The following is a 22,332-nucleotide window of genomic DNA, read 5'->3' as shown; positions in this document are numbered from 1 at the left end:
TAGGGGTACGTTATATAGGATAACTTGTTTATGGACAAGGTGACGCGACAAAAAAGTTAGGGATATTTAAAGCCGGGAAGTGCTTCGCAATCATGATTTCTTGAAAAATCGTTTTCAAAACTATAGAACACGTTTTTACCTTGCCCCGGGAGAAAAAAGTTGATTGCAACTTCTGAAATATTTTGCCTCAGGCTGAAGGTTACGCAAATCACCATCACATAAAGTACGTTGGTTGTGACGACCTGGAGAAACGGGTAACCACAAGTCGAAGCCTCACCAGAAACCAAACTAGCTGCGTGGCATGTATTAATAGTAAACTTTGTCTGACAAATCCACAATTATTTATAATCCTAACACAGTGAGTAACACGTGCCGTAATTATCTTTTCCCTTCATTGGACGCAAAAACGCATTTAAATATTTTTAATAGTCCCGCAATGCGTGAACAACAATCCGGCAATTAATGAGCTACAATAAAGGTGCATCTGCGTCTTTGCGGACATTGATATCTCCGTATGCTATCGACATGCCAAACTCAAGCGACAGCTCCTGATATCTTGCAGATGTACAGGCTGATACGAAGCATACTAACGTAAGTTACCGCGGTCTCCTCATAGTAACTAAATGTCATGACAGATGCTTTATGTCAGAGGTTGCCAACGCGTCAATCACATAACGTCAGCTGATAATCGCATTTGATTTTTGTGTTGTCCTAATCAAACATAATCATAACTTTTTGGCAAAATTCACGGTGAAACTAAAAAATTTTGTTTATGTTTACCTCATTACCTCATTTTTGCCGTTGTTATTAAACACGTTGACATTGTTCGGTATTGTAAAGATGCAACTTCCTGTGCCCTTGTTACGTTTCTATGTAGTTTCCCAGGTGTAAATATATTTTTGGCGTAGAACAAAAATTGGGATATTTTTCTTGCGGTATAAATAGGTTGCAATTTAATAGTGGCCCATGCAAAACGTAAACAACCGGCAGACATTAATTAAAATTTGATATTTAATACCTGTCTCGCCACCAAGGTAAATATAATCAAATGTGAAATGCGCACATTACGCTTTCGGTAACGCAACACATCTATGCGCAAACTCCCTTGCAAAATGTTACCTAAAAAACCGTCATGCATCTGCGAAAATATAGGGAATTCCCTAAAAATTCGAGAGGTTTCCAACCCTGCCCCACACGTTAACGATATAAACAACTGACGAGGTTAAATTCAGAGTCAGTTGAAAAGTCATTTTATTTCAGGTCCCCAAAATGGGACACATATGTTCTGTCCTAAATGACATCGAGTTTTTATCGTAATAAATGCGTACATAACAATCCACAACACGGTGCATTTTATTATTACGAATGCGAAGACAACAAGCAACAACAACAACAAAATACCGTACGTCATCAATTGCGCACAACAAAGTTCATAACATGTAGTGAAATAGTTGACAACACGTTAAACAAACGCAGTTTTGCCATCGTCGACCCCGCGACAACAACCGGGGATTTGCCACAATTCGGATGGTTTGGCAAGGCGAACTTTTGCAGAAATAAATACGGACACTCGTCTCACTATCACTAAACGCGCAAAAATGCGTCCGTCGGGCATGATTCTAATATGCGATGGCGTCATCATTGATGACGTGTCATGGGTGACACTAAGTCTAAAAGCAAAGAAAGGTAAGTGCTACAGGGAGCGTTTTGGAAAGGAACGCGCGTCTCACGTGCTATGTTTTGCCAACGCTGATCGCTTGTTTTTGCGTCACACGCCGCAACTGGGACCGAGAAGCACGTGGCGGAAGACTAAAAGAAAATATTCACCCCAAAATAGGTTCCACAGTAAAAAACGTTAGCCGCAAGCCGTTCGGGCGTCATATGGGCTCAAAATGCCGCGATAAGTAAACCTGGAAGAGCAATGTGTGTCCTTTCGGTTTTCAAACATTGCTCTGAGCGCCCTTCCGGTCGGGCCTGCCGAAGGCGAACGCAAAACTTCAACGAATTGATAATAGGTAAAGTGTCGGTGGTGATCGTGGGGAAGAATGTGGAAATGAAGTTGACCGATCAACAGCAAGATTGGTTTTCGGCCCCATCCATTTCCATGGATCAAATTCGCCGCAGAAGCACGTTTGAAGAATCAGGCAGAGTCCGCAGTCGAGTTGAATCGCAGGTTTTTTACCCGGTCGTGTAGTGATCAAATGAACCGAGATATTCGAGCGCAGCGCGGTAACAAAACTGATATTGATCCTCTGTCTGTACCATGGCCGGCCGTTGGGTGCGCAGCATTTTCACGGTCTGTGAACAAAAGTGTGAAATTGATTTGTTGGAGTAGTTTAGCAGACATTTACTGCGGCAGTTTTGATAACAAAACGGATCAGTGCATGCAAATCGGTTGTTGAAATTGTCACCACAATTTGCTCTGACGAAATCTTATCAAAATTTCGGAAGTGAAGATTGCAAATTGTGGCAACACTTAGATATTTTGTTGTTGCGTTTCGTGTTCGTTTTGAATCAAGACAACACTGCTTACATCGCGTATTTGCTACAGTAACCCAAAAAGAGTTTTTGCAATTTTTATTGCAAGTAAATCGAAAATTAATGAACACTGCAAAGCAAAGTTTAACTACCTGAAACATGTCGACGAGGTTTTCGTATCGCATCCGCTCGAGGGCGATGCTGAGGGTGATGAAGACGCCGGTTCGGCCGACACCGGCACTGCAGTGGATTGTGATGGGCCCTTCTTGTCCAAATTGTTCTTTGGTTTTGTGGACTTGGCCGATGAAGTCGATGAATCCTTCGCCCGATTTCGGCACAGCTTGTTCAGGCCAGTCGGTAAACTGGAACTGACGAACCGTCCTCGACTGTCCGTCCCTTGCGTCCGTGACCTGTTGGAATTTAACATGTCACTAACTAATTCGATAGTAATTGCTATTTCACAATTGAACAAAATTGAGTTTTTTCATATATTGTACAAAAAAATTTACTGTATCATTTAAATCTGCATAGGTTGGATAATGGAAAAAATTTAAACACTAAGGCAAGCGCAGGGACGACATGAACTCACCTTAAACTCGCGTAGAATATATTGCTGCATGCTGTACTCGGACATCGGGTCTACCACGAAATATTGGTAGCGAGCAGATCTTTCCACGGGCCAGTACTGGTGGCACTTGTCCTGTGAATACGAGAATAGTGTTTATCACGTGGTTGGGAAAAAACGCGGTTCAACGAGATAAGTTTTTACTCACCCGTCCGTTCTCACGGAGTTTTGTGAGCATTACAACGATGGTTGAATTGTGTTCCCACAACATGCGCCAGAAATCGTCGGTAGTTTCGGGTAAGGGACCTTGGGTGGCGATGTAAGCCCGCTTTTGTCTGTAATGAAAACGAACTTTTGCACCGGCAATGTTGGAAAAATTTACTAGAGAAGTTTCTGGAAAAGCTTCCGGCTGTCAATATAACTGACGAGCTTCATAACAGTACATAGTTACAACATTGCAAAGATTGAAATTTTCTAAGGAATTGGTTTCGACAATAAGAAGCTGTCCCTACCTGTATCCATCGATAAAGCTTGCGTTGATGTAGTCCGAACCTTCGACGCCTCTGATTGGCTGAAGGCAAACTCTCGTTCCCTCGTACGGAAGAATGTTCACCAGTCGGTTTTTAAATTTGTTGCAGGGAAGGTTGGCGCTTACAAACCTCGAGGCGGAAGCTTTGTGACTGGCAAGTCGCTAAAGTAAACATTGAAAAACATAGTGTAAAAAATACTGGTTCGTTTTTTTGGCGGCCTTGTTGTTTTTGCCACAAGCTAGATTGAGAGATTTAGTGAAAAAATGACAATAACAAACTACAGTTAAAGAATCAACTATTGCTAAATTTTAGTGATTTGTTTTATTGATTTGAAATTGTTTACTAGCGCACGTTGACAGGAATTGTTTACTTCGGCCAAACTTTCCCCTACACCTCATCATAACCTACTTTAAATTCAATTTCCATTCCAGTCACCGGTCCGTCTTCTGACTGTGACGTAAGTTTGTGCAGGTGATTGTAAAGATCTCCAGCAGGAAGTTCAGTATTTCCGCAACTTATCGCCTCCAACAACGCGTCGTGAACGAATATATACTGGTCCTCAGTTTGCACCTGTTAAAGGTGATAACGGGTTATCACATATCGAATTCAAGGCTGTGAGACGTAAGACTAGCGCTACAAACCATGTAGTTCCTTTCAGCTCGCATGCACGTCACTTGTCCGTACACGTCAACAGTGTCTTCGAACTGAATGCGATCCAACATTGCATCGATGCAAATGAAGCAGCCTGCTCTTCCCACACCAGCGCTGCAATACAGAAAAGTGTATTTAAATTTAAGATGATTTGCTTCGCTATAGTTTTCATATGTTTGATACCACATGTGCAGTTTCAAGGTTTTTACCTGCAATGGACGACGATTGGGCCGAACTCGGGTTGGTAATAAGCCTTCACTCGTCTCATGAAATTCAAAACTGGAGTTGGATGTTCGGGTACACCGTGGTCTGGCCATGCAGTGTATTGATAGTGTTTCACTTCTCGTCGATCGTTGTAGCCATTCTGTGCAATAACAACCATTGGTTTCAGTTTGCGTTTATCCTGACTGTAATTGTTAAACCACATGCTTTAACTGACAATCATTGTTCATTGACTTCTACTGATGATGAGAAAAGATATATTTAAGATCTTTTTTTAATAAGTTAGTTTACAGCTGGATTGAGTTTCTTTTGCGAATTATACGCTTCAGTTTCTTTATCATCTGAACATATTCTTACCTTCTGCAGAATAAGTGTCCTCACGCAGTATGTGGCAAGTTCAATTTCATCAACAATGGTAACGTTCATCAGACCGTACTGATCACTGCTCTGAGAGGGCCAGTACTGCTCGCACTTTACCTACAGGATACAAAGCATTGATTGTCCCGTGTGCAGCCGACAAATCTTTCTCCCCAAAATACTGAAGTTAGTCAATATGAGTGCATGGTTATATTTCTCCTACCTTACAACGCTCTTCACACTTGGTCATCATGACAATGATCGCCGTTCTCTGCTCCCACACCATCCTCCAGAAATCCTGGATCGTCTCTCTGGTCGGTCCTTGTGTAGCGATGTACGCGTTCTGCTTTCGATATCCGCTGATGTAATTTGCGTTGATGTAATCCGACCCCGGTACGCCATCTATCGGCGAGAGTGTGAGTCGGGAGTGGTCGTAAGCAATCACATTCGCGTAACGGTTTTTCGACTTGTTGACGTCCAGCGTGGAGTGTTCCCACATAAACTGCTGACCCGGGTCGATCGACTGTGGAAAAAACGCAGCATCGTAAAATTATGCAAAACCTTTAGGGTCATTGGTAAAAAAAACGGGTAATTATGATGCCAACCATCTTCAATCAAATACGCATTTTCTTCATTGTTTTTTTTGGTGGGCAAACAATACACTTTTTCGGCGATGGTTTTGCAACATTAGCGAAATGTCAACGTAAGTGGTCGCATGAAGTGTTCATGGAAATCACCTCGTATTCTTGTGAGAACTTAAGGTTGTCGTTTGCGCGCAGTCTGTCCGTGTGGGATTTAAACTCCTGCACAGGGATTGGTGGGTGACTCATCATACCTGAACAAACCGTGTTACAAAATCAATAAACACGTACAAAAAGGAACCTAATTCAATATGTTGACAGGGGACAAACCTGGAGTTTGACAGTTTTGCCTTCTCAGTTCAACCGGGTCGTGTTCGATTTGTTTGGTCGTGGATTTGTGTTTGGATACAGGGGCGCTGTATTTCACTTTCACCTCTCCTTTCATTTGTTTGCGACTGTGAAGAAATGCGGTTCACAATTAGTTTGGGGCACAATACCATATCATCATCACTAAATGCTCGGCGGAGCTGGAAATGTGCAGAAGAATGCGACTTGAATGTTGTTAACTCTATACAAATGAATGCAAATGTATTCGGATGAGTGATGAAAAACGTAAATTTCGAAAGTGGATTTCAGCAGTTCCATTCAACAACAACACGGAAAGTGGTATCGGTTAAGGTAATAACCTACCTTTTGGGGCTAAGTGACGATATATCCGAAGCAGCGAAAATGCAAACAACGGCACGGTTAATGAGGTTTAGAACTACTAATACTAAGCAACCGAATATCAATTTACCGTTTCACACAGACCAGCACGACTATGAGAAGGATGAGGACGACGCCGGCAGCGATCGGTCCCACAATCCAGGTGGCTCCCGCACTATTTGCCGCTTTGGTGGGTGTAGCTACCACGTTGTCGGTCGGGTCGGCAATTGTGAACGCTGCCGAGAACGGCCCCGATGTGAAACTGATTTCCTCGGGTCCCTACCAACAAACAGATGCAAGGTTATTGGGTCATATTTGTACGTGAGTCAAAGGGATTTCTTACCCTTGCTTTAAGGCTTGCTCTAACAAAAACTCGGTATTCGTACTCGGGCCATAAACGTTTGTTGACGAAGCCACCGTAATTTTCCCCGTCGCTTATGTTCAACCTTTTACCTTCAGACATGGAAGAAAATTCGGCCACGACGAACGGAAGAACCTGGTCAGCCTAAATGCAATTTTATATTTTATTGCAAAAAATAATTCGCCGAATCATTAGATCGGATCACGTAGATTTGAAGTTGCATTTACCTGTCTTCGTCTTCTTCGCCGTCTTTTCTTTAAAGTTCTGGAATTTGCCACGAGGTAGTCGTAACTAAACTCGTCTGGAGCGATATCGATAGTGTCTTGGGTAGTCGGCACCACAATAATCGAATACCTGTGACAAAAAAATTACAGGTAGAAAACATTTACCACAACTAACACACGATCCGTGTCGCATAAAATGATCACGGAATACTCACTTTTTAACGTCAAATGCATTTTCTGCGCCATACAGTTCGACCTCGACCGGACCGGTTTTGTATTCATTGCGAATCCCGGGCGAGTACTTAATCAACTTCACAGCGGTGCGCGCCATAATCCACGTGACACCGAACGAGGTTCGCATACCTGAATCGCAGGGGCAAGTATGTCAGGTGAACGCCAATACATATTATTCAAACACAAACCATATTCTAACTACCTTGGTGCATGCCAGACACCTCAACTGAGAAGTTATACGCAGTGCCAGGGGACAAACTGCCGATAAAGAATCGAGTTGCAGGAGTTTCTTGTCGGTGAACCATAGTTTCTGACGAGGTCCTGCATGACAGGTTAGTGTTACGAATTCTGTTCTACTTACCGTAAATGGTAGGCAAAGGCATACAGAAAGGTAACTTAAGCAAAAACAGAAATGTAAATTTTACATAACAGGCATGATACGACTTATTTTGTTGTCTTTTTTAATACAAATTAAATAGGGGCAGAAATCAACCTACTGGTAAGACACAGTGTAGAGTGGGGCGACGACTTCTTGGTCCGACGGAAGCCACTTGAGCCAGGCGGCGCCTGAGGAGAGTTCCACAACTGTGAAATCCCGTACTGTGATGTTGGGTCGGTCGTTGGGAAGTGGAATAGGAAGAGGCGCAACCTCCACAATGACCGACGGACATTTGGGACCTTCACCTGCTTCGTTGATCGCCGCCACTTGAAACTCGTATCTGACAAACACAGATTGTTTGAGCAATTAGCGGTGTTGTACGATTAGATGCGTTTAAGGAGTTCGGATATTTAAGGTATATCGTTGAATGCACAGTTTCCGTACATTTACTGTACAGTTAATGGACATATTTTCAACACCAACCAACCAAACTCACTTGGTGTCAGGCTCGACCTGGTGAAAGAGAATCGTCGGATCGACCACTTGGCGGCGGTCTTTCGCTCCATCCTCCATCAGTGATTCCCGCCAGTAAACAGCATAACCTGTTATGGGGCCGTTGCTATTCTCTAAGGGCAGTGGGGACCAAGTCAACTGCACTGCTAAGGGTTGGTCGGTGCCTGGACGGCCTGGTGTTGGGTCAACGATAGTGCTCCCTGACAGGTCACGTGGGGCGTAAGTTGGGCGTCGGGACGGGAGGAAGATTGTTGCGACAGCCTCTGGTCCAGTTCCTTGAAATGAAAGTAGCGATGGTAAACATAGGTGCTGATAAAACAGTTCGCGACAGATTTTTTTTTCACGTTTTGCTTTTTCACGAATTATGTAAAATATGCCTTGATAATGTTAAGTCAAATAGCTCGTTACAAAACAGACACAGAGGGAAATGGCCGTGTACCATCGCTGTTTGAAGCACTGATCTGAAATTGATAAGTCCACCCCGGGAAGACGTCAGTGGGATTGAAGCGAGTGTAACTGCTGTCGAATTTTCTCGTCACCCAACCCTGCTCTCCTCCGATGTAGAAGTTCTCGTTGTCTTTGCACCTTTAAATCAACACGGTTTGAAGTGAAAATGAGCCATTACAAGATTGGTCGCCGTAAGGTTTCGCACACACACTCTTATTGCAACCATAAACAATAAAGATAAACTCTTTATTCCACTCACTTGTATTTTAGAGTGTAGCTGACCAGAGGTCCGTGAGTTTCCTGCGGTGGTTCCCAATTTACGATAGCCTTCCCATCTTGCGACACACTCAATCTCAAAGAGGGCTTCGTGGGAACTGTCAATATCAAGAAAGTAGTTTTAATTCGGTGATTGTGTTCGTGCGCCATGCGATGGAGTAAACATGGTTTTTAAAATTACCTTCGCCTTTGGTGAGGGCACTGACGGCTTCACTGAAAGGACCGCTGTTCATTCGAGTGAATGCGGCCACTCTTACGCTGTAGCTCGTCTTCGGTTGAAGTTTAGTGATCACGTATTCCTGAAAAGACGTTAGGATGTCTAACTTGTACAGACTTTCTGGCATCCGCATTGTTCAACACAAGATAAAGGCAAAAAAATTAACAAGAAGTTTTGGAAGGAATTGAAAACAAATCCATTGCAAAATCAACCGGTCGCTGTTGACCTCCAGTCAGATTTTGTGATACTAGCAACATATTAAGGGGGAAAAACGCGCGTAATTATTTGTGCTGTTAACCATTTATCATTTTCTATATTACTCCCATTCTATGCAGTTACAGAAACAAACTCCCTGCTCAGAGTTACATGGACAGAAATTATAAAAACACATTTGGTTGTACTTCAATATGCGTTACATTATGTGACGGCCTCGGTCCAATCGAACAAGAAAAATCCACCACTAAAAATTAATAGGCAGTTATAGAGACACTCAAACCCATGCGATTATTGCAAGTTATTAAGCAAATCCAAATCCGCCGTAGAATTACAAAACACGCCTTTATCACCACTGGTAAGTATAAGGTATAGAGGTCAAGGAAAAATTAAGTTTGGTTTATTGTCACCAAAGAACAGAGTAGCGAAGGTGTGATTGGGGTTATTGCATTGCCGTCGAGCGGATGCGGCTTACCATGTGTTTGATGCACTTCTCGTAACGCTTCCGCAAGTTGGCATTGCGACGACACTACATGACATTACACAATACTGATACGTTGCTGATACGTAAGCAACTGAATTAACACATTGTTGGGAATACGAAAAAAACGCAGTATTCATCTTGATCTTCGCGCTTAACATTCTAACTACTTAGTAACAAGACGAATTCGTATTTTGACTGTCATATTAGATCATAGTCCTATTACACTGACTATACCGACTCGCAAATGCAAGGCAGGGTTAACGAAATCAAAAGGTTACATCTACAAACAAAAACGGCAAAACGTGGTAATAACACCGTACATCAGGCGCCTTACCAGATATCCAGTGTTGCCCGGTAGAAAATCTTCCATGTAGGTGCTCACGACGACTTGAGAGCGACCTCCAGTGGAGGAGGACACGTCGTATGCGATCTGGTAACCTCGTATTTGGCCGTTCGCCGACTCGCTCGGCACTGCAGTCCATACAACGCTGATCGCCGTCGTGTTGATTGGTTCCAAACGAACATTGCGGGGCGAAACATCAGGATCTACGCAGGGAAGCAGGATGTTAAAAAGGATCCCGCATTTACACGTACACTTTGAGGGTATCGGATTTGCGTGTGCGCACGTCCGTTTCAGCATACCATGCACGATATTTCGTTCTTACACTGAGCGAGCTTGACGATATAACTGGTTATAACGAGGGTTTACATGCTGAGGCTGAGGTTATCCTCCTCTTTTTTGCATTATCAACAGCCTGGTATAGACATAGAAGCAACGATAGTGGGTATGATTCCGATTGCATCATAATACCCAGGACTCGTACAAAATAATGTTACATTCATAACCATACGGGAGTAGCCTAAACACACATACTTGACTCGGCTGTATCAACAGAGACTTTTTCGCTGTATGGACCTTCCCCAACCCTAGTACTGGCGGTCACCCAAACCGTGTACTTGGTGTAAGGTCTCAGATCCGTTATAGTAGCGAAAGTGACGTTGGAAGGAGAGCTCTTGGTCTTGATGATGTCATCATTGATTTGATAATAAACCGTGAATCCAGTAAGCTGCCCGTTGCGTAGCTCGAGTGGTGGGTTTGTCCACCTCACTACGAACGAGTCGGCTTCGACGTTGTCCACGATGACATCTTGTGGCGAGGCGGAGGGCGCTGCACCGGTCGCCGGGTGTCGCGCGAGCATGCATTAGCGAGGGTATACGGTACACATGCGACAACACATATACGGCATTCCGCGGCCATTCCAGAGTTGGATGGTGGACGGGTCACGAACGGATGCAAAAATAAAAATAAAAGAAAGGCGCTCCGTTAGCAAAAACGAATTAATCGAATTCTAAAGCAATTTAACCATCACAGAGAAGCGAATCGCTTTATTAGTACAGAAAACCGCCACTTAACCGTTGTTGGTTTAAAAATATAATAAAAGAGAGTTTATACGACGCAAAAAAACTTACAATCTGGAAGAGTTGTAACAGAAATAGGAGGAGTGAACGCCCCAACACCGGCATAAGTTTTGGCGGCAAGTTTCAACAGATATTCTGTGCCAGGTTGGAGGTTGTTCAGCGCGAAAGAGTTGATTTTACCAACAGTTAACTTCCTCTCCTGCGAAGAAAACACCCGTTACCATTGCATAAAATTTCGTTTTGTGTTCTAGTTGTAACGAATGTAGGATAAGGACTACTTCTAAAAATATTAACAATCGTCGAACTTTCAGTTGAAAGTATAATATTGCACTTTTTGAGTGGTAAACTTTTAAGCTTGGCTCGATAAAGAAATGGCGTCAGAAAGAGGCACCACTCGGGCGATGACGCTAGTTTGTTGGTAGCAATTACCAAGGGACGGTCAACAAGTGCATGGCTTATTGGTTGCAATCGGCGCAGCGGTGACCTTTTTAAGCCTTATCGTCAGTGCTGTACAGCTAACGATACGCACTCCCGGCGAAGATAAGGCACACGCTAGTAAACAGGACAGTGTTGGAACACTTACACGACACGGACTGGAGAGGTTGCAGCTGATGTGGTATGAGAGAACGTAGGTGCTGATGGCTGCCAACGCGTCACGGTCGTTTATGTCAGGCCCTGTATAGTATGGACGCAGCCACTCAATCCGGACCAACTGGGAACTTACTGCGGTGCCACGGAAATTTTGCGGCTGGGATGGAACTGCGCGGGAAAAAGACAAAAAGTTTGAGAACCTTGAACTCTCTCCGTGACAAAAATTAAAATTCGTAATGTTTTGGTTGTTGTAATTGGCCTGGGCAAAGTTGTTTTATTTCAACAACCATACGTCACTAACAACGCCACGTCACACTTATTGTAAATTGTTGCATTCCAAGAACAAAAAAGAATTGAAATTTTTTTAGCTGTAGAGTGGTCGTCACCTCGTTGGTCGGTCTTCACCATGACGGTGGATGACAGTGGACCCCTTCCAACTGAGGTGGATGCAGCCACGCGAATGCCGTATGTAGCTTGTGGTGTGAGGTCTTTCAACGACGCCAAGTACTTGTCACTCACAGCCGTGTTCCACTCTGCAAGTAGGACGAGAAGAAGTTTGTGCCACACCCGAGAACAAAAGTGTTGCGGTTTTGTTTTTGCTTTCTGCGGAGCACATTTCAACGGCGCCCGCAAACAGTAACAAGACAGGGGTAAAGTCGAACGCTTTTTACATTATTTATTTATGTCACGTTTTACATTTATCTGTGACGGGCGGGTAAATTATTGATGCCCGCACTGGAGCACGCGAACCCAAATTGCTGAACAAAATCCGCGCATTGTACCTACGAGATAATACCCCAGTGTGATTATATATGTTTTGTCATCATATGCCCATTAATATTCAACGAGTGACAAGGCCGCTGGAATGGAAACATCGATCTGAGCAAATAATGTGCAAATAACGTCGGTAATAGTCTTTGGGGGCGAATTTTACGCCAATAAACAGAAAATTCGGCACAGTATTAGCTTACCTGTAACGGGAAGAGTGGGAGTGCTGGTGTAGAAAACTGTGTAGCTGGTGATGTTGCCGTTCTCTACTTGTGGTGCGGCCCATAACACCATCACTGTGTTTGTCCCGTACGGATATGCAGTCAACTGCTGAGGAGCGCTGCTCGGTGCTGTAGAGAGAATTGTTTTGAAGAATGTTGAGACCCTTTTTAACAAACTACACCATGTTCTTACAACCTTACTTAATCTGACAAAAGTATTGAAAAAACAAAATTGCTACACGTTCAGTACGGCAAGTGTAATTAACGACACTGGAATTTAAGTAAAGTAGTGGAAGTAATTCATGTTACCAGAAGCAACCTAAATTGCATCGGAACAATGCTGAGGGAATTGTTTACAAGCAATCATTCACGAACAACAGCACTTAATCTCTGAATATTTAACAAACACGTCACAACGCCAAAACAATTTTTAGCAGCGATCGTCGAATTCCAGCGAACAACATGAGAAGTTCAAGTACGAGTAAATCCCACGTCAAATTCCACCTCTTCCCACTCGAAGCAACAGAAACGGGACCACAGGCGCGAAACCCGCGAAGATGAAAACAGGCATTATTGTTTCGCCGTGTTTACGCCACGCACCTCGGGCCGTGACGGACGTAAACAAAACTGCACACTTTCAGTACAACGCCGCCGAACAATCCGATTAGTCGAAGACGAGATCTTTTTGTGGGCTTTCTTGGAATAGCAACTGCCTCCCGGTACAGGCGATGGTTCGGGAAACCTAAACGCGGTTATACACCAGCTGTCGGCTCTCACGCTTTATTGGGAAGATCGGTAAACAGATGACACGTAAGGCACACAACCCTGCACCTGCTGCTACAGTGGGACCGACTTGTTACGACCTCGATAAGTTTTGACACATCTGCGTTCGTGTCGTCATTTTGCAAACGCTTCAGGTGGCGCAAGACGATGCGACAATAAATATTACGAGCGTCTTGTAAAATTGTCGACTTCCGAACAGCGCCAAGTATCTCAAAAGCCTCCCAAGAAATCAATGAAAAAAAACATTAATTTTTTGTTAATAGCCATTATCATGCGATAACATCAGCTTGTCTTTATATTCCACTGTGTGTCGTTGGAAGTTTTCCCACGTGACAAACAACATTTTTCGTCGTTCCGACTTGTCACATTCGCCACAGGGTAAAGATAAACTGTTTCAAGTGGACGACGTCGCAGCCACGTAACACACGACAGTGTTCAGTTTATGCGCCGTCATAACAGTAACACTTCGTTTAAACTTTTGTTTGTCGACTATAAGTCCATCGATCACTGACAAACATTTAACCCTACAGAACAGGTCGAATTTTGACACCATTTTCCCTTTCGCTTTGTCGCCTGTACAAGCAGTACAGCACCTTTATGCAGTGCCGTTCATACTTCGTCTGTAAAAAAATAAACCAACCTGCTTCGCCAGTACGAAGAAAAATGTTGGAGCTCTTTTGTCCTTCTCCCAAGTCGTTGGTGGCCGAAATTTTGATCTCGTAGACTGTGAAAGGGTCCAACCCGGCGACGGTAAAGCTGCAACGAATAGGTTGGAATTCATATGTTTTTCCACTTCACAAGCGCTCGGTTCATGTCCATAGACAACAAATGAATTCAAGCGCAGAAGTGGAAAGGCAATTTGGGCGGTCATATTGTGGTTGAATTGCTCAAAACATGTCCTTGAATACAACAGGGATGGGCGGACGTTGCACACGAATAGTGTGGCATTTAACAGTTCGTGCCACCATAGCTATACCGGAACTGGACGAAGGAAGCTCGTCGTGGGTTGCGGAAATTAAAACAGGAAGGCAAAATAGTCAAGCAGCCAAAGGCGAACACAGATCTTAAAAATCAATGCTAATCAAGTTGCAAGACTGTCGTACCTGGTTGAAGAGATGCCTGACAACGAATCGAAGCCGAGTGGTTTTTTTGACGGTCGGTAGTAGATGGTATAGCTGCTGACTGGCTCCAAGTCACCCGTTCTCCAGGTCACTGAGAGTGAATTGGCCGATTCGCCGTTGTCCATTCGTCGGACGTCAACCGGGGGCTGGACGTGTACAAAGAGTTTGTTTTGTTGCGCTCTACGTGCGGCGTTGTTACTCGATACAAGTGGGTCGGTTTAATTGGCCCGGAATAGACGAGGGTAAAGGGATTCCCTTGCTAGTATATAGCGAGGGAGTGCGGGGTGGTTGGGAAGTAAGAGCAAAGCAAGACGATACATTCATTCTCAGACGGGTTCCCACTGTTCGACATAACAACATAAAGTCGATCCAGTGAACATTACCTTGGGCAAAGCCTTCACGTGCACGTGTGTTGTTGTGTTGATGGTGCCCATCAGCGAGCTAGCAACGCACGAGTAATTGGCCGACTCCTGGACGCTGATCAGCGGCAGTGTGAGTCGTCCAACCACGAAGGATGAGGAAGGCTTGGGCAGAATATCCACAAACCCGTCGGGCGTTTCTATGCAAACAAAATGGCAAGTTTTTTTGTGCGCAGCATTGGTATGAGCAAAGTGATTTAATATTATGGATACTGACTACGTCACATCAACACGCTTCACGGTAGGCAACTAATTTTCGATTTAACAAAGGTCGCATGTCTCACGTTTCTGCCATCTGACGTGTGGCATCGGAGCTCCGACAGCAACACACGTGATGTTGATATTTCCATTCTGCAGAACCTCGTAACTCTCGTGCGGCTTGATCGAAAATCGCGGACGCATTCGTCGAACTGCGTAAAACGCATCAGTTTGAGCTCCAAGTAAAAGCCAATAATCGACCGGCGAAATACGCGGGATATCAATCCGGATAGATGACTTTTTTGCACAAGACATTAGAGGACATCTCACTTCAGCTAACATCATTTGCGGCGCAAATAATGTTGGCTCACAAAAGTAAAAAACAAATTCGGAATAAATTCTTTCAAGTCAATTCATTCCTCGCCTAAAGTTCTGAAGTCAAATTCAGCTTAAATCTTGACATCGAGCAAAGATTTATGAGCAGCACATTTTATAGGCACAACATGATTTGGCGAGTTATAAATCGTATAACTCGCAGGTAATATCGGTAATGGGCTAAGAGACGACATAAGGTTTAAACTTCTACTTACCAGGTCTTACTGTGTTCCGAACCAAGCAAGTGAGGGAAAAATACATGTTTACCGTAAAATGCTGCCGAAGATTTTTTTCAGCGTTTAAAGAAATGCAAATTCTACTTTCGTTTGGTTGTAAGTGAGCCAGGCATTACAACCACACCTCCATGTGTTAAAGTTTGTGAAAAAAAACAATATCTACACACGTCGTTTAAAAACATACAGCTATGTACTTCATCACTTAACGTAACATGAAGTCTGCATCGTCGTCAAGCGTTTAGATGCTCCAAACCAAAGGCGTTTTCGAATAAGTTCTTACCACGGACGTAGAGGCGAGCGTCGGATGAATATATCGTCCCGTGAAGGTTTTGTCCGGCGCAGTGATACCTTCCGTGGTCCGAGTTGTTGCTCTTGTGGATGGTTAGGTAACCTGAAAGAACAAAATTTCGCTCCTTTTTATCGTGAACCGTTTAGCGTGTTCCAAGCTTCGTTGCCATGAATAATGAACGAATGTTTATTCCGTTTTACAGCGGTGACCCACTACAAAATGCGTCATCGTCATTCGGCACCGCCGAGTGGGCGAGTGAAGCTCAACCCAATTTAAAAAAAAAACAATTTTCGAACATAGCGGTTGCTTTTTGGCACGAAATCCAATTTCGTCCATATTGCCAAAAAACGAAAAAGGCGTTTGATTGACAGTCGCAAAGATTTCGAGCGATGTGGAATTTACAGAGTGTTACTGAAATTCACGAAAGAGAAAATTTGACCTTTTGCTGGTTTAAAAGGCATCCCTTTGCTGTACCGGACACTCAAAAATAAAAAATAAAAGCGGAAATTTAAATACAGGTTGATTAAATTTGTCAACCACAATCTTGTGCGCTTGTTACAGTAATCAAAGGGCGTAGTTAATTGAGCATGGTTAAGAGAAAGAAGAAGAATAACAAACATATCCTTTACAAAGACGCCACCGTCTCTTTGTCTCCTGGATTGGGAAAACATGAACTAATTTCGTTTACACGACTTCTGTACGAATGCGAATTAAATTGACCTGATAGACGGTTGAATGTAGGTGACAAGAAGTAATTCAGGACAAGGTGTAAGAGCTACGTCACAAGACACTGAGCACATGCTGGGTGTCACGATCACAACACACCATAAGCACACAATATGACATCCATATTGATCGCAGCTAAACAACGGGGTGTGGGTAATCACGGTGAACAACCTGCTCTTGTGGAACCTATTTACTATCCGGTTGCTTAAAAACAAGAACTTTGATTCCGAGTATTGTTTACGTTGGTTTTTTTCCTCCAAGCGGAAAGCTGCGAGTGGGAAACTGACAGGACGAGACGAGTAGGCAAGCCCGGGGGCATGAAACTGCGATGCCCGGCATGGAAATTGTGTCTGGAGATAGTACAATTATGTGTCGTTGTCCGCTTTGTCGACACTCGACCACAATGAGATAAGGAAGAAATTGCCGTAATTGGCGCTCACAGGACAATGGTGGACCTTTCTGCATTACCTTCACGTTGAAAGGTGTAATTGACCCTTGGAGCCGAGCAGCTCGGTCGGGTGAAGGGCGAGAGGACGTCATACCGACTGTATACACAGCGGTGTTTGGAAAAGCTGCGATGACGCGAACTTTGTTCCACGAACCACAATGTTAGCTTCAGGCGCGACACAAGGTACCAAGAAAAGATACAGTGTAGTGTGTACACGGGGGTTCGGATTCGAAGCGTGGGTCAAGAGTCACGAACTGCGTCACAGGTGCAACTGGATCAATTAATTTGTGTAAAGTCTTTCGATGGAAAGTCCTTATGGTCGGAAAAATCCTTTTGTTCCATAACATCCGCATAAGAATGTATTTTTTCCCCGGAAAAAACTGATGTAACACAGAAAAAGCAACAGAGAAGATTTTAGGAAGTGACAAATTGTTACACCGAACCCAACCGTAACCCACAAAGCCCTAAGCCTCTTTGGCGCAACTCGCAACCCGAGAACGCAATTAGTGCTAGCCGATCACGGGGCCGAAGGACAGGACGCTAATTTGTTGTGGCTGTTGGCCCGGTGGGTGTGGTCAGAAGGCGTTTGTGTGCGGTGGCTGCGAGAACTTCTTGGTAATTAGCGTACACAACACACTTGCGGCCACATCGCGTGCATTGGTGCGATCCCGCTGGGGTGACGGATTTACTTGACGCTAATGGGGAAGTCCGACCTGCAGTAAAATCGCGAAAAAGTGAGGTGAGAGGTTTCTTTCCGCTGTGCGTTTCTGGCATGAGAAAAGAATTCAATTTACCGCTAAATCTGCGTAAACTACTTGAGTCAATAAACCATTGACATTGGGACAGTGACGCAATAAGGTACCGAGAATTTTACTGCTGGGGAGAAATGTTGATGGCGTTAATAGGTAAACTGCGACCTAACGTGGTGGGATGCGACACACCTTGAAGGCAAACTCCCAACAAGCAACCTCGGGAACCATGTGTGAAGCTGTGGAAGCAATGTTTCAATATTCGACATGCACTCGAGTTTCGATGACAGGCAACACAGTCGCCATGGAACTGCCTTTGATTTAAGGAAGCGGTCGACGAGTCTGGTGTAGATTTTCACAGCCGAGGTCAAACTTTAATAAGCCCAAGTGTACGGTTTCCCAGCGGGCCCCAGCAAAGGTCGGAACGTCCCAGGCCCGCTCGGCCTGACGAGGTGGCCGCACGCCATCGTCTGTCCTTCCCACGCCAATGGTCGCCATAACTCGATTCGAATTTAACGAATTGTGGAGTGCGCAGTGCCCCAGATCCGCGAGGTTTAAATATGTGTGTGGCATGTACCTCGAAGGTCATTCGACGAGAACACAGGTCGAGGGATCCAAGAGCCTTATTTGGCGAAGGTTGCAGGGCGTCGAGGCGTAATTTGGTTTGTGTGGATTTACCATAAACAATGCGGTTGTACTGAAGAATACGCAACATGCCGGGGAAAATCAAAGTATGCGAGTAGTTGACGGTGGCGCCATGCGGCCTGTTGCCGGGTCAGGCTCTGTTTGTGTTCAGATTATTAAAAATATAAGGAACACTTCGCTACAGTATTGATCAAAAACAGAGATTTTTATTACGTGGTCTGCGCTCTAATTCTCCACAACAAACCAAAACTAACGCGCAAAATAATTAAATACCTGAACCGGTTTAGCTCCGTAAAAGGAATTACCTGGATGTGGAGCAGACGACCGCCTGTATCAGACCTGTGTCAATTTACTAAAGCCCGTGACAGCGATATAATCGACAAGCGATTCTGATCTTGTCACTTTCAAGGAACCGGCTTGGCCTTATCTTTAATCGCAGACACTACTTGTCCTTACAAAAGCGCCAAAGCACAAAAACGAACGCGTTAGATAGATAGGTGATGAAGGTGTTCTTGTCACATGGGTGTTGAGAATTTTCAGACACCCGCTTGGGCTTTTTTGTCGCTTGGAAACTTTGGAAGAAAAAAAAACTACCAAGCGAACGTGTTGTAGCCTGAATAATTGGATTGAAGCGAGCGGAGACGGTTTCCTTTACTTGGGGTGCCGAGCGAGGGACGTCGCCTTTACTGAATGCGCGGAACGGGCGACTGGCTTCCTTTCGGGTTGTCCAACAACAATGCGTGTTCTCCTTCGGAGCTAAGTCACACCCGCCGCAAGTTTTACATTCCTACGGTGAACGGGGGCAGGATAGGTTCCTTTGTGTTTTATAAACAACCAACAACCAGTAAGAGCTGGAATGTGTAAATCGCGTTAAACTGCGGGCGCGGATTCCCTTTTCGTTTGCCGAAATGTAACCGTTCCCATTGGTCGTGTGTGTTGTTTGTGTGTGGGTCGACGATGAAAAATGGACGACCAAAACCACCGACATTCGCCACATCGACGCAGGGATCGAAATCAAGTGGTTGGATCGACCACCCACCAGTCGAGATACAAACAATTGCCTCCTACATGGAAAGACTCACGGGAGGTCGACGTCTTATATACACAGATTGTCGGAAAGACGAACGATATTTGACATCGCGAATCATAGTAACGTAATTACCCACACGTTACCAGAAAACGTACTATATATAAAATAAACATTACACTTGGAAGTGCCTCGGGTTATGTTAAGGGCCTGTTGTCATCGCCGTAATTTCATATATTATAACATTAAGTCATAGGATACGAACTGTAGTCTAATTGTCTCTTTTCGCAGTCGCCTAATTACGAGGGTTGGCAAGATCAAACTACGGAGGACAACAGCTGAGTAAACACCCGCGCGATGATGAGGATTGGTGCATGAGGAGGAGGCCAGTACCCTTGGGACACGAGAGGCGGCGACGGCATGGGAATATGATACGCGGTAAACTCTAACGCGAAAAATCTTCAAAGCAAGTTCAGTTCAACGCGACATGGAGCAACTGAGGGTGGGAAAGTTCGTCGGTTGCCAACGCCTTTCCCCAAAGCTTCCATGGATCAACCATTCCCAGAAATATCGTGTGCAACCCGCACTTGACCTCGGTTGCCGCAAGGAGCTTCAACGAAGGCAATACATTTCCACCGAACATGTGGTTTGTAAGTGCAAGTTCTGCTCCCCTCTGCGGATTTAACCAAACCCGAAGCCTTGGCTCATACAACACGCGCTTGTTTTACATTCACAAATAAAAGATTCGGTTTTGTTGACGTCGCAGTAGGATCAGATAACCGGTATAGACATATCAAAACTTAATGTTGCAACAATTCAATTCTAACCAGTTCAACGAGCAAATGGAGCGCAAAGTGAAAACCACGATGAGGTTTGCCTTTCCCACACTTAAAATGTTCCAACACAAACAAGTTGGCGTTTCTGCGTTACGCTTTTATCCACCGTGTTTGATGTAAAACACGAACGAGCAGAAGCCAAAGCATGTTCACGGACGATGTTTAACAAGCACTCGACAAATAGCGGGAGTCTGCTCATAAACAGACATTGCAGTCCAGCATTAGACCTACATACCTTTAGAATCGACCGAGAGTCGCTTGCCGTCGACATAGAGCGGCTTGTAGTCCTTGTACCACTTCACCGTCGGCTTTGGTTTGCCTTCCACCTCACACTGCAGCACGGTGTCACGTGACAGCTCGACGGTCGTCACGGTCGGGTTAATGGCGATATGCGGGAAACCGCTCGGTTTGGATGAGTCTGGAAACAACATATAACTTATGACACATTTCTCGTCTGCGGTTTATTAGCAAGAGTTAGAGTTTAATGCAGAATGACCGCTCGCAGACAAACGGGTCGGCAATCGAATTCCCAGGGGTGGATTGAACTCTTCCAAATCCCATTTACAATTTGTGTCAGGCGCGTTGTGTCCCATCGGGCAGCGGGGGTTGTATTAAGTAAAGCGATTATTTCGCTCGCAATTCTCGTCAAATTGTGTGCAGCATTAGGAGACTGCATCCGACTGCGGCAATGCAGTGATGTAACACAGTGACAAATGAAACGTATATTTGAAGCAAGATTCGCGCTGTTATGTTTCACAAAGAAGTCTGTAATTTTCTACACACCGCGGCATAAAGTTTGTTGAAAACCAAAGTAGGAAGGCCAAAGGTGCCAGGGGTCGGCACGCCCGGCTTAGCAGCTCTACATGCCATACATCAACCGGGTGTAAAGCTAGAAGGTGTGTAACGAACGGGGAATGTCAGGCGGGCAACGCAGATAAGTCGCGATTAGGGGATCAGCGAGACGAATGACTGCAAGGGACCCGAGGCAGAACACCACAGCCACCTGAAGCCCGGCCGCGTAGACGCGAGACGATATTTCCCGACACGCTTGTGATCCGGCCGTCATGGGAGAGTGGCATGAGCGCAACAGCGAAGCCCGACATCGGCATCGCCTCTTTACAGCGTCATGTGATGCAATGTCACGGCGCGGGGCGGTGGGTTCAGGTGGAAGCCGGGGCTCCCTGTCGCGGTTCACGTCAAAGGTTGACTGATTGAAATCCGCCCGAGAGTTGATTTCTTGACAAGAAACGATCGCGGTTGAAACGTTTCAACCGGCTATGGAGAACCTGAAACCCGACACCGAATCCCTCAACAACCATCGCGGCAAATGAGGCTGCGAAAATGTCCCGGCCTGCCACCAAGGTCGTGCGGAATGCATTTAAGTGTGATGCCACCGTGCTCCACACATGCAAGTCAGACACGGGCCATTCCTCGGTTTCAAAACGACGCAACGGCCAGAATAAGACAATCGCATGTGCGTTACGAGACAAACTTTGTTGTCTTGTTGCACGCCAAGCAGTCTTAGCACTTCTTTATTCGTTTAAACGATTTCTTATAGAAATCAATCTTCCGTGCCACTGCAAAAACAAACAACAGCACCACAAACAACAGAACTATTTATCGTCAGTGGACATATACGGGTCGGTTTATTTACTTTCGAACCAGCAACGAAGTTAATTTAATGCTGTTTATCTTGAACGCCGCTAAAACAACATTCTGTTTTCTATGAAAACGAAGTCGTGAAAACAGAAACTCATATTATGAAACATTATTTGCTCCCTGTGTGAAAAGAAATCTCGAAATATTCTTTTCTGACGAACAAGGGTCAAAGCTGCATAGTTCACACGAACGCAAGACCCGAAAAATTTCGCGTGACAGAATTAACCCGCTGCCCCATCACCGGGGGCGACAATGGGATTGTCTCAACTTCACACGGGTGTATAAGGGGCCTACGCACGGGACGAGCGACAACAATGGTCACCTGAGCTCAGTTTATACGAATCACAACAGTCGAGGGGCATTGAGCCTGCTCGAGGGTCGGGTT

General features: G+C 44.8%; 1 protein-coding gene across 1 annotated transcript in view; it reads right to left on the bottom strand.

Moving 5' to 3' along the window:
* Nucleotides 1-1,335: 1,335 nt before the first annotated feature.
* The window catches only part of LOC145906106 (receptor-type tyrosine-protein phosphatase delta-like), a 30,549-nt gene continuing 9,552 nt past the window's right edge, over nt 1,336-22,332 (bottom strand). The window contains exons 4-38 of the mRNA XM_082993500.1: nt 20,524-20,706; nt 15,849-15,959; nt 15,044-15,169; nt 14,724-14,899; nt 14,323-14,486; nt 13,860-13,975; nt 12,419-12,565; nt 11,834-11,980; nt 11,440-11,615; nt 10,908-11,055; nt 10,312-10,605; nt 9,772-9,983; nt 9,429-9,482; nt 8,705-8,822; nt 8,507-8,621; nt 8,240-8,385; nt 7,784-8,075; nt 7,406-7,627; nt 7,111-7,229; nt 6,890-7,037; nt 6,678-6,804; nt 6,433-6,594; nt 6,181-6,368; nt 5,715-5,839; nt 5,541-5,638; nt 5,027-5,326; nt 4,804-4,923; nt 4,434-4,588; nt 4,215-4,338; nt 3,982-4,143; nt 3,556-3,734; nt 3,252-3,378; nt 3,068-3,178; nt 2,631-2,888; nt 1,336-2,298 (exon numbers count right to left, since the gene is read on the bottom strand). Of these exons, the coding sequence (XP_082849626.1) occupies nt 2,179-2,298; nt 2,631-2,888; nt 3,068-3,178; nt 3,252-3,378; nt 3,556-3,734; nt 3,982-4,143; nt 4,215-4,338; nt 4,434-4,588; nt 4,804-4,923; nt 5,027-5,326; nt 5,541-5,638; nt 5,715-5,839; nt 6,181-6,368; nt 6,433-6,594; nt 6,678-6,804; nt 6,890-7,037; nt 7,111-7,229; nt 7,406-7,627; nt 7,784-8,075; nt 8,240-8,385; nt 8,507-8,621; nt 8,705-8,822; nt 9,429-9,482; nt 9,772-9,983; nt 10,312-10,605; nt 10,908-11,055; nt 11,440-11,615; nt 11,834-11,980; nt 12,419-12,565; nt 13,860-13,975; nt 14,323-14,486; nt 14,724-14,899; nt 15,044-15,169; nt 15,849-15,959; nt 20,524-20,706 (5,570 nt within the window). The 3' untranslated portion in view covers nt 1,336-2,178. The remainder of the gene's footprint in view (nt 2,299-2,630; nt 2,889-3,067; nt 3,179-3,251; nt 3,379-3,555; nt 3,735-3,981; nt 4,144-4,214; nt 4,339-4,433; nt 4,589-4,803; nt 4,924-5,026; nt 5,327-5,540; nt 5,639-5,714; nt 5,840-6,180; nt 6,369-6,432; nt 6,595-6,677; nt 6,805-6,889; nt 7,038-7,110; nt 7,230-7,405; nt 7,628-7,783; nt 8,076-8,239; nt 8,386-8,506; nt 8,622-8,704; nt 8,823-9,428; nt 9,483-9,771; nt 9,984-10,311; nt 10,606-10,907; nt 11,056-11,439; nt 11,616-11,833; nt 11,981-12,418; nt 12,566-13,859; nt 13,976-14,322; nt 14,487-14,723; nt 14,900-15,043; nt 15,170-15,848; nt 15,960-20,523; nt 20,707-22,332) is intronic.

This window comes from Ascidia mentula, chromosome 1 (assembly GCF_947561715.1).
Source record: "Ascidia mentula chromosome 1, kaAscMent1.1, whole genome shotgun sequence".
Lineage (NCBI taxonomy): Eukaryota > Metazoa > Chordata > Ascidiacea > Phlebobranchia > Ascidiidae > Ascidia > Ascidia mentula.
Note: the sequence above shows the minus strand (reverse complement) of the source record. Positions and strands in the feature narration are given on the sequence as shown.